General features: G+C 38.1%; 1 protein-coding gene across 1 annotated transcript in view; it reads left to right on the top strand.

Moving 5' to 3' along the window:
- Myo3a (myosin IIIA) overlaps positions 1-12,740 on the top strand; it is a 163,927-nt gene that overhangs the window by 59,871 nt on the left and 91,316 nt on the right. Inside the window, 4 exon segments of the mRNA XM_051205741.1 lie at positions 3,169-3,285; positions 4,419-4,523; positions 4,618-4,701; positions 7,321-7,523. Coding sequence (XP_051061698.1) covers positions 3,169-3,285; positions 4,419-4,523; positions 4,618-4,701; positions 7,321-7,523 — 509 coding nt within the window.

The following is a 12,740-nucleotide window of genomic DNA, read 5'->3' as shown; positions in this document are numbered from 1 at the left end:
CATGTGGGTACTAGGAATTGAACCTGGGTCCACTGTAAGAGCAACAAGTGTTCAAAATTTCTGAGCCATCCCTTCATTTCTTCTAGAATTTTTTCTTATTTAAAGAACTGATTGTTTAAAAAGTTCTTTAAATACCATCTGCAATATCAAATATGTTCTCTCCCCACTATTCTCTCTCTCTCTCTCTCTCTCTCTCTCTCTCTCTCTCTCTCTCTCTCTCTCTGTGTGTGTGTGTGTGTGTGTGTGTGTGTGTGTGTGTGTTTTGTGATGGGGTCTTTCTATGTAGCCCTGGCTGGCTCAGAACTCACTATGTAGCTTGGGCTGCTCTAAAACTTGCATCAGTCCTTCTGCACCTGTCTTCTGCCATGTGCTGAGATTATAAACATGAGCCACCACGTCTGGCTCATGTCCTACCCACAGACACCAAAAAAATGGCATTCAAGGATAATCAGATTAAGAGTTCTTTCATTACTGGCAGTCAAGAGCAGGCTTGACCCTGGAGAGTGGCAGAGGGTAGTGTTTATAAAGCCCCAAACCAAATGCTTCATATCAGAGGCAGCCAGGTGGTGGAAGTTTCCAAAGCTGCTGTTAACAAAGGTCTCAAAGGTTCAGCTGATTAAAGCAATGACTTCATCAACCTACAGGTGCTGCTCAGCTAGAAAGTTCTGTTGAGCTGGATGTGGTTAGCTGTGCTGGGGAGGGGTCTGGAGGAGGGTACAAAACAGAGTCAACTAAAGCAAAATAGGATTACCTTGGTCAGTTTAGTTCATAGTCTCTTCTTATCCCTCCTATCTTTAAAACATCACCTTTCCACACCTTCCTGGTCTGTTATCATTTTTAAATGCTCAAATGACAAAGAAGTGAGATCTCCCAAACTTGAGTTGTGGGTCACAAATGTTCCTTCAGTCATTTCTGGGAGTCTCAAGGGTATGATTTACTCATAAGACAGTCTTCCTCTAAACTCTCCATCCTCTGCCAGCTCTCAGTGGCAGGACACAGAAGCCTCTGAGAAGCCAGAATGAGACTATTACCCATGGTTCTCACAAATCACAAAGGTGTGCTCATACTGAGGACATTTTGTTGTCCTTGAAGCTCCTCATTCTTCTTTTTTTTAATATTTGAAAGTTTTTATTAATTTATTTTTTGCATTCCATCCCAGTTCCCCCTCCCTCCTCTCCTCCTGCCCTACCCCCTCCTTCCATCTGCTCCTCAGAGAGGGCTTTACAAACCTTAGGAAATCTAAGTCTGTCCCATCATCTAGTTGAGGCAGGATCAAGGCACCTCTCCACCCCACACCCCTGTGTCTAGGCTGAGCAAAGTATCTCTCCATATAGAATGGGCTCCACTAAGTCAGTTTGTGCATTAGAGTTAGATCTTGGACCCACTGCCAGTGGCCTCATGTATTGTCCCAGTCACACCATTGTCACCTATATTAAGGGAGTCTAGTTTGGCCTTATGCAGGTTCCCCATTTGTCAGACCAGAGTCAATGATCTCTCTTCATTTTTGTTGCCTCAGAGCCATTTCAAACATTCCTTGTGAAGGTCCAAGCTGGTAAACCACTGGCTCAGCCTGTCTCCCCATCCCTCATATTCTAGATAAATCTGGTCATTAAAAAATAAATGGCTCCATTGAATAAAGGATATGACTTCTGTCCTGTCTGGTCAACTCTCTGATTAAAGCCTGGGCATTCTACTCAGAAATTCAACAAACCCAGAGACAATCTGAACAGAAACCATGTGCTGTACTTTGCATCTGGAACGTCCCTCTGAGGTCCAGTGTTAAATGTTTGGTCACCAGCCTGTGCCACTGTTGGGAGACAGTGGAAATGTTAAGAAATAGAGCATCATGGGAATTCTTAGTCCTTGGCCCCAGCCTCCTCCTTTCTGTGTTATATAAGTTACAATATGTTCCCACCATGATGTGTTGCTCCATCCAGGACCAAAAGCAAGGGAGCAAATACTATCTCAAGCCTCCAAAACCACCCATTTCTCTTTATGAGTTGATGAGTATCAAGTATTTGTGGAAAGGAGACTATCACAGTCATTCAGTAAATTCAGGGTAAATAAACAACTTCCTCAAAATAATCCCCCAGGATCATTACATATCTTAAATTAAAATAGCATTTGTAAGGCAGAAATTGCTCTTGCTTTTCTGAGCCTTTCCTAGCAAATCTCCCAGTATGTGATTACCTAGGCATGTGAATTGTAAACATTTCACCAATCACATTATTGACCAGTGTATTAATATAGTACATCTGTTGTCTGGATTTTATAGTTTTGTTCCTTTTTTACTTAAAATCTTTTGCTTTTGTATTATGGATATTATGATAATTGCAACACTGTTAAAAATCAAATCATATAGTCATGTGATCAACTGGAACGGTTACTTTCTGATTTTTTTACTTCACATACCCTAAGCAGAAGACACAGCACCATTAAATCACCTCAAGTTGGAATAAAAATCATGCACATGCTCCTCTTTCCTTTCTAGATTCTACTTTATCTTGTCAGCTACACTTACTTACTTCCTCAAGTGCTGTATAATATGTAATTTAACATAGTGTATGTAGATACACAATATATAACTGGCAACACATATACCCTTTATAAAGTGCACTTGAGACTATCATTTCCAGTGGGCATGGCAGTGTACACCCTTAGTCCCCACATTCCAGAGGCAGAGGTTGTAAGACCTCTGTGAGTTCCAGGTCACCCAGGGCTGCATAGTGAGACCATGTGTGCGCGCGCACGTGTGTGTGTGTGTGTGTGTGTGTGTGTGTGTGTGTGTATGTATGTATATGTGTGTGTGTGTGTATTTAAAAATTATGTTCCCCTTTATCTCTCAAAACCAAGGGAATAACCTGTCAAGTGAACTGGTTTGCAAGCATGATGGCATTTTGTTTGCTATTAGTACATCTTTCTAATCCTCACTCAAGATTCCAGATATTTTTATTATTTCCTGTTTCATTTTTAAAGTGTAGTTAAATACAGATTATTCTATTTTCTTCTCATCTCCCTCTCCCAGACTCTTCTTATTTACCTTTGAACACTTGGGATTGTATTGTCTCACCATCCTAAATGCTAGAACTCCAAGCCTGTGCTGCCATGCCTGACTTACGAATGATTTTTTTTTTAAGAGAAAGAAATTGTTTTTTAATTTCATTGTAGAACACAGTGTCTGAACACCTTGAGAAGTGTTATTCCAGAGATCAGATCTATATCTATGTGGGAGATATACTCATTGCGCTTAACCCTTTTCAGAGTCTGGGTCTTTATTCCACAAAGGTATGGTGTGACTTGTATTCCCTTTGTACAAATAGTTTCAGTAGTCGGAATCTTCATTTAAATGAATGCCAGCAAAAATAATACCCAGGTCTTGGAGAAAACTGTTACTTATTTATCATTGAAGCATAGGCATAGATGTAGGAAAAATATATGAAATCAATCTAGGTACTATTTATTATCTTTTTTTCCTGAAAGTACATAAGATATTATGAATTTCATACAGTTGTGCTAGTAGCAGCCTATCCCTAAATGATGTCTAAAAATGAGTATACTTAATTCTGTTTCTGAATTGAGCATTGTATAATAAATAATAGCTACAGTGTTTATAAATAAGATACATATGGCTGTAGTATTTGTCATTGTGAGATTTTAAATTCCTTTTAACATGTTAATTGGTTCGTTACTATCATACAATGTATACTTTATGACTACAAGTATTTAATTATCAATTTCTCAGCCACCAAAGCTTTAAACATAGAATTAAACAAGATTGTTTTTCATTTTTAATTAGACCTATTGTCCTTTGTTATTTGTACACTCTAGAACATTATTTAATATTGTGCCTAACAGCTCATTTGTGCCAGTCTAAAATGTACAGGATGATACATTTACCAGGATGTAAAAAAAAAAGGTTAGGGTTAGTAAAATTCCATTATCAATTACTTGTACAATTTTATACAAATCAAGTGAGATGATATAGATTAAATCAAAGCATGGGGGGAAAAGTATCAGATGTCAAACATTGTCATATCCAATTAGTAGTCAACAAAATGACTTCTAATCCTATCATTTGTACGTTTTTTTTTTATGTAAACAAATAATCACACTTTGACGCCTTACGTTCTGCTTTTAAAAACAACATGCAGAATCATTTAAATGCCACCACTCTATCATGCTATGGTATAGCCTATATATGATCTGGCTCAAATATAGATATAGATAGATGTAGACATGTATACATATACATACATACATGAAAAGCATGTGTGGATAATGCTTTACTTGAATAGATTTTTGTATTAATATTTTGCTTCCAAAACTAGAATACTATATTAAATAATCTATATTATTTAATTGTGGGCAGACACAAGACAAAAAAAAAGTTCTATAAGATTTATTCACTTTAACTTCAGCTTTCTAAGTTGTATATTGGAGCAAAGAGAACTGCTAACCCACCTCACATTTTTGCGATGGCTGATTTGGGATACCAGTCTATGGTCACATATAACTCCGATCAGGTAAGGGAGGACTCCCACATTCCTTACTCTGTTGAGAACCACTGAGTTTCCTGGGGGTGCAATCCTCTCACAGATTACTTCCCTTCCTGTGCAGTGTATCGTTATTTCTGGAGAAAGTGGTGCTGGGAAGACAGAGAGTGCTCATCTTCTGGTTCAACACCTCACTGTGCTTGGAAAGGTAGAGTTTTTTTTTCCTGTCCTAAAAGAAATGTTTGTGTATTTCAAATAAATGGTTATATTAGTATTCACTAACTCTCATACTCAATAATACATGGAAATGATGAAACACAGTTGTTACCATTTACATTTTAAAATATATCTAACAGGGGAAGAAGGGAGCTCAGTGATTAAGAGCATTGGCTGCTCTTCCAGAGGACCTAGGTTCAATTCCCAGCATCCATGTATATCACAACCATCTGTAACTCCAGACCCAGGGGACCCAATGCCCTCACCTAGCCTCAAAGATAACTAAATGCACACTCATGGTACATAGGCATACACACAGGCAAAACACCTACAAATAAATAATTATTTTCAATGCCTATGTCCTGTTTTGAAGCTCCTCCAATTTTCCTCAGTCTTAGGCTCCAAGCCTTTATGTGTCATTTTTCTCTCTGTAGCCTCAATGCACTAACTGAATGCTTCAGTAACAATGTTCAGTTACAGATTAAAGTTTAATTGTATCATGTATAAACCACCAAAAGAATATAGGGACTAGGTGGATTTAGATAATGCAGAACCTGCAAGGGATTAAAATGTAAGAAATAAATAACAGGTGCACATGCTTGTGGATATAACTAATAATTCCTAAAATGCTAACCCTTCACAAAGCCATGTTCATATTCAACAAGAGAGCAATAAAAATCATAGAAGTGGGTTTTTTTACACAGCAAATTAATGCTATCATCATTGTCAGTTATTTGGCTTCTCCCCATTCACTTTGGTATGTCCATTGGGCAACCTTTTTCACCTCACATTGGGCAGTCATGCTGGTGAGACTTCATGGGTATAGCTTCTGATGTGACTAGGAGACACAATGTCACAGCAAACTCCATAATCCTCTGACTCTTATAATTTTTCTGCCCCCTCTTCTGTAATGTTCCCTAAGCCTTAGATGTGGGAATGTTTTGTAGATATATCCACTATTTTGGTTGTTTGTGGTTTTCTGTAATGGTCTCTATCTGTTGCAAAGTTCCCTGGATGAGGGGTGAGTACCCACTTATTTATGAGTATAAAGACAAAAGTTTTTATATTGTTGTGAGGAATAATGCTGGTTTAGTAACTTAGTGGTTGCAGATTCTCCTTAAAAGACAATGTCTTCATTAGCACTGAGAAGTTAGCTAGGTTTCTAGTACCAGGCATGGTTTCTGTTTTGTTGACCGGGTCTTCAGTCCAATTAGAAAGCTATTTATATGTAGTCCACTACTTTAAGCTGAAGTTTATCATAACATGCTGGTTATTGATGTGGTTTGTAGGCATCATTGCTGGGTAGGACTGTTGGTTATCTCCTTCCTTTGGAAGCTTGCATTGTGCCTTCTGGCACCATGAGAGCTAGTTCTCAGAGAAGGGGAATTTAGGTCAGTTCTGGTTCAGAGGTCTCTGGACCCTGTTTCTCAAGTACATGATGTCCTCAGCAATAGGGACTTACCTTCCACCTCCTGGGGTGGGGGGAACCAAGGGCATCAACAATAAGCTATATGTTTTGGGGAGTCTCTTGGACAGCCCTAGCTAAAAACTCAAAAAAAGAGCTTCTTGCATCTGGTATTGAATTTTTTGTAAAGTGGTCTTTGGCTCTTGGAGGGAGTACCATCAGCCCAGCAGAGGAAAGTTTGTTAAAGCTGCATATGTATAATTATGTGTATTTGTGGACTTTTTAAGGTAAATGTTGATAGTATGATGTCTTGTGGCTTTTCAGGCCTCCTTGTTCTTTTACTCACCTTCCTTCTTCTGTATTTACCTCCTCCTTCATCTCTAAAAAAGACCCCCTTTCCCACTTTCCTTTTCAGGTCACTTATCCTGCTATTCCCCTTGACCTCCTTCCACTTTTTCAGAAGTAGTTTTTAATAAAAATTAGCATGCCAAGTCAAAAAAAGCATGACGATGCCAAGAAACTGCGTTTTTTAAGGAATAAGATTGGAACACTGTGTTCTTTCTGGCTGTGGCAGTGAAGTGTGTCTTTCAGGAATGGTGACAGACAGACTCATAGAACAGATTGAATCTACACAAACTTTTTTTTCAAAGATGGTTAGTCAATTAATTAATAGATAATTAGTTTTCAACAAATGGTGTTGAAGAATTACATGTGCTGCTGCAAGCAAGCAAACCTCAGTCTGGATCTCACAAGATATAGAAAGTTATTTCAAAAATAATTACTGAGTATAAATGGAAAACCCTGTAAAACAAAATAGGGAAGTTTATTGTGTTCTTAAATTAGTGAAAGATTTCTTAAATACAACGCAATGTGCAATTCATAGCAGAAAGACTTGGATTCCACCAAAATTTCAGGCCAATATTTATGTTTAAACTGTTGTGCAGACTGCCTATAGGATGTGATTTCAGGCCATGTCATACACAGAACTGTGTGTAAAAAAAAAATATCTCTTCCCCTCTTCCTAAGAAAGAGAGTGAATGCATGTTTGGAAGGGGGTTATGGACCACATTGTAGTGTCTTGCAGTGTACCAAAATATATGCTCTTCTATGCCCTTGTTTTCATATGAAGTACTTATCAAAAGGAGACATCCTATTATAAACTAATTCATTTCATGCTGCTTTCTATATCTCGACATCTCCACCTAGGCTAATAACAGAACGCTACAAGAGAAGATTTTACAAGTGAACAATTTGGTTGAAGCCTTTGGCAATGCCTGCACTATTATAAATGACAATTCCAGCAGATTTGGAAAATATTTAGAAATGAAATTTACCTCTTCTGGAGCTGTAGTAGGGGCACAGATTTCTGAATACCTTCTGGAAAAATCTCGTGTCATTCACCAAGCAATGTAAGTGCATGCCAGTTTCTGAGTAATATGTGCAAGAACAATGTTAAATGGCTAAAGCTCTTCCTAACTTCCCAGTTTATTGATAATCTTCTGTGTAAGACACTTACTATTGGAAATAATCAGACCCTTCACCAGTGCTTTTTTTTTCTCATGTATATTAGCATCTGATAGAGCAACTAATAAATGACCTAATAATCATGCTACCACCAAGGAGGCACTAACATAGTGTGGAAGAGCAAGCAGGAAAAACTGTCTCCAGTAAAAATCAATGAGTAATTTAATTAAAAGAGTGGATCCTACTTCTCTTTTAAATATAACTATTACTCTTTTCTAAATAAACATCAATATTTCTATTTTCCTTTTCTTGTGTTTATACAAAAAGGACCAAATAAAATATTGAGGGCTGTTCAGCTGTATGGCTATTCTTATTACTACTTGATTTTAAGTCATCAATATGACTCACGTTATTTTGATATTAGATTAAGTGAGCTCCTTTTGGCAGTCTAACTAAATGACAAAATCTCTTCCCTGTTTAATGATTCTAAAACATCCTTCCTATTCTTACGATGGAATTATAGCTACCTGTTGGATTTGTACCCTAGTGGTTTTATTATCTTTTTTTTTTTTTTATTCTTCTCTCATACAATACATTCTGGCCACAGTTTCCCCTCCCTCTACTCCAACTGTAAAGTTAAAATCTCCCATGTTGATTTCATGTTAAACACTCCTGTGTTATAGTAACATGTCACTTAAATTCACAGGAATATGAGCTCTTGTTAGTACATCTTTTATGGTGCTAGGTATGAAATGCAAGGCTGTGTGAATGCTAGGTGAGCTCTGTACCACTGAGCTACAACTCAAGCCTGATAAATATGGTTTTAAATAGTGGACTGGGGATGGGTTAGTCTACCCAGAGTATGATGTTTAAACCTTAAGATCCTCATAGGATCTTGACTCTGTAACTTACTGTGTATGTGATTAAAGTTTAGTTAACCTCTCTGCATCCTGTATTTTCACCATTAAGATAGGAAAACATTAGTACATCTCACTCCACTAAGGTAATTCTTATAGTAGAGGATTTAGCATAGTGAACCATGCCTAATAAGAATGTTGTCAGTGCATCCAAGGACAGTTGTGTGTACATCCCATCACAGGATTGCAAATATACTTAAAACATTGTGAAGTGCTTTACAGGTTCCATTTTGTAACTTGATTGCCTAACATGAACTTTGTAGATGACACTGTCATGTCACAATGTCAGAAGGTTGGGTATGCCTGAATGCCAGTAAAAGTTTTAATGTATTGATAGTTACAAATATTAGCAACAGCATCTAATGAATTGAAGGTATTTAATGAATGGCAGATAGCCATTATTAATTTCTGCCCAAGGCCCAGAGTCATGTAGGCACACCATATGTTTCCCACCTGCACATAGAGGGACCTATAGTCTTATGCTTGTATATAAGCAACCACATCTTGGAACTCTGTATTCTCTCAAAATAGTTTTAGCCTCTCCTTCATTTGGATGAAGAACTGTGTGAGAATAACCTGCTGATATTTCAGTGGGGCCACAATGTTATACAATGTCAAGGCACATCATTCCAGCATATTGTATGGAATTATGGGCCAGAACATCACTCATCCTGAATACCATGAGACTAATACCTTCTGGAATTACACACTGAAGCCCTGGGTTTGTAGCCATAAAAATACTTATTAAATTGCTATGTGTTCAAGAAACAGCACAGTTAGGATAGTGTTTAAGGTATGATGAATATTCAATAAACGTTTTTTGTCTCCTAAATGATCTAAGAAACTATTTTAATTTTACTACATTGCTTATGTGGAAAAGCATTTCAAGGCCTCAATTTCTTATTAGGTGGAACTAAAACTCAGATAAAAATTGGAGCACCAATTACTTTACAATTCCTATAAAACAGCTTTTTCGCTTTATGATTATTTTTATGATCCCATTTGTCATATTTTTACTCTCTTAAACATTTGCTTGCAATTTTATTCATGTATATATTATTTGATCAAAGCCTCCTTATATCTTATCCCTTTCACTCTCACTGAAGTGTTTCTTCTTCCCAAAAATATGTATGTCTTGTGTGTGTATGTGTGAGGCCCACTGTATTTTGGGTTGCCTGCCTCAACATGAGTGGGAGTCATATGATTAAGTGGGTGCAGTGTACTAGTGTCTACACCACTGAAGAGTATGGCTGCCCTCCCCCCCCAGATCCTTCTAGTGTTTATAGCCTTATGAGACCCTCTCCCATCCACGATGGAATGTTGGGCAGGGCTTTTGCAGGTAGCCTCTTCTGCTATGAGTTTCTGGATACAGTAGTCAGGTCATGTCCAGAAGATAACACTTTATAGCACCCTTTCCATTCCCCAGTGCTTACATTCTTTCTGTCTCTGCTTCTACCTGTTGCCTGGACATGGGTAGTCTTAGTAGTTCATTTAGGATTGTCACTCAGTACTAACTTGTTCTAAGCATATATACCAGTTGTGAGACTCTGCACTGACAATCATTCACTGCAAATAGAAGCCTATCTGACCAAGGGTGCAGTTAGTCTATGGGTATAAACAAATGTTCATAGGGTAGATTGACACTGTATCCACTTAGCAACATAACAGTAGTAGGTGCCTCCTCCCTCAGGGTCTATAGCCTCCTCCAGGCCTTTGTACATATACAATTAAATTTTAATCAGCTATAAGGAAAGTTATTATAGGTAACGGCAGCAATGGGAAAATATACTAAGTGAGGTAACCTATGCCTCAAGAGACAAGTCTTATGTCTTCTTTCTTATTTGTCAATCCTAGCTGCATACACTTTAGTTGGAATCAAGCTGAAAATGAGCCATTATCTTCCTTCACAATGTCCTCCTTTCACAGTGCCAAAATAGTTCTATTAGGTCACTTGGGGAAAAAAAAAAACATCAACAGTTTTGCCCAGCAAAAGTTTGCCCTTCAACTTTTCAGATGAAATGTACTAGGCGTGATTGTCATGGGAGTAACCAACTGCTTTCTGTCTAAGTGTCTACAGAAACCAATTGCACCACTGTAGCCATCCAAATGTTCTCTGATTGGATTTCAGGCCTACTCTACAGGAGTGCCTAAAAAAAAAAGTCCCACAGCACAGGAGCATTTCATTTCATGCATAGTACCCCCCAAATGGGTTAAAACCTATATTTATTTCTATTTTTATTTCATTTGAATTGGAGTTACATATTCTAAAGAAACATTTTGTGACCTTTAAGAATTAGAACAAGCATTCTTTTTAGATAGATTTCTTTTTCTCTATGTATGTAGCGTTTGTGTGTACATGGAAGCATATAGCATGAGAAGCCACTAGAGGATCTCAGTTGTTATCCTCTATCCTTCTCTGTCTTATTTTCTTAAGACAATGTCTCTCAACTGTAAGTTTGCCATTTTGTCCAGGCTGTCCAGCCAGGTAACTCTCAGGAACCACCTGTCCCTGTCCCTTAATGTTGTCATGCATACATGGGGAGCTTCATATGTGGGTTCTGGAGATTCAAATTTAAATTCTCATGCTCACACAGCAAGCACTCTTCCCCATGGAGCCACTTCAGTCCCAAAAGTACATCTTTTAAATGATGGATTTCCCTGGGCTATTTCAATCATGATTAAGAAGAAAGAAAAAGTTCAAAGGTTTTAACTGAAAACCTGTTCTTTTAGGAGGATTGATTCTTTCCTTCTCTGTTTCCTTTGCCTGGTTCTGTCCACCCCAGTCTCTGACAGCCTTTATCTTTAAAGTGCCTTTGTCAGGGTGGCAATCTAACAACTTGTGAGTTGAGTCCTTTGCTAAATGTAGGTGATTCTAAAAGGAAAATGTTTAAAAAGAGGCTGCTTGAGAGAAAATGAGCACATTGAAGACAATGCTGGATAATTCTCATAAATATAAGTTATAGCTGTATCTGCTAGTTTCCTTCTGTTACGACTAGAGTTCAGCAAGAATTGATTGCATTACTCTCCTACATCAGCCCTTTACAAGATTCCATATGAGTCGTAATCAAACTGTTTTCTTCTGTTATGGACCAGTAGGGCACTGTGCTAAGCACATCATTGCCTTTGTGTCTCTTACTTGCTGTATTATCTCTTTCATACAGAAGGAAACAGACTGAGAGAACAAACCAATTAATGCCCAAAGCTGAAGTTTGAACCTTGTTCTCTGGCTAGCTTCCTAGCCCTCATTCATTCATTCATTCATTCATTCATTCATCTATCCATCCATCCATTCATCTATTTTACATGCATTTACTGTATGTCTATGTGTACTCCATACAGGAGACTTAAAACAACTAAGATGTGTTTGTATGGGGAGGGGGCTTCATGATTTCCTAAAAATTCTGTGTGCCTTGGCTCAAACTCGTTATCATCCAGGCTAGTCTCTTAGGAAAATGAGAGATGAGTTCAGCTGCTGAGAGTGAGATAGTAAATCACAAGGAGGAAAATGGAAGAGACATGGTGTTTATGGAGAAGAAGTTCTAATTGAACAAAATAGAACTGGAAATGCCTCTGTTTTATGGTATGCTGTGGAGCTTTGGGTATGCATAGCCAAAACCTTCAGCATCTTCAGCAAAGATTCAAAGGTGGTGTCATGAATGAGCTAAACCACATTGCTGAGGATTTTGCCACATTTTGAAGTTATTAGAGACCTTTGTTTCAGGATGAATCCTCCCGGTCCAAAGCCACTGAACCCAAATAAGATCAACCTGCGGGCACTCATACAAGTGGCTGAGTAGAACTCCAAAACAGAGCAGGGATCTATACAAACAGTGAAGCTAGGCTCAGAGAAACACCATCTGTACTTCACTGAGACCTTGCATTTGTCCTGGGAGCACTGACCTGGGAACAGTATGTGTGCTATGTGACAATCTTAAGGGCATATTTGATATGGTCTGGGGCAGGACCCAGGATGAGTAACCTTTCGAGCTGAGTTTTTTTTTTTTTTTTTTCCTTATTGCTCTAACTCTCTGGTTGTTTATCCACTGAAGGTCAGTACATTTCCCATAGTAACTCCAGTCCTTGAAAAATTACAGTCTTGGTAAGTGTAAACTGATAATGGTAGAGAAATCTGCTAAGTTTGTGTGTCTACATTTATGAGTCACTTCACTAATTATACATTGCATCATTGAAGTACTTTAAGAGGTGACATGCAGAGCAATCAATGTGATGCCAAGAGAAGAAAGC

This window comes from Phodopus roborovskii, unplaced genomic scaffold, assembly GCF_943737965.1.
Source record: "Phodopus roborovskii unplaced genomic scaffold, PHOROB, whole genome shotgun sequence".
In the NCBI taxonomy this organism is placed as follows: domain Eukaryota; kingdom Metazoa; phylum Chordata; class Mammalia; order Rodentia; family Cricetidae; genus Phodopus; species Phodopus roborovskii.
Note: the sequence above shows the minus strand (reverse complement) of the source record. Positions and strands in the feature narration are given on the sequence as shown.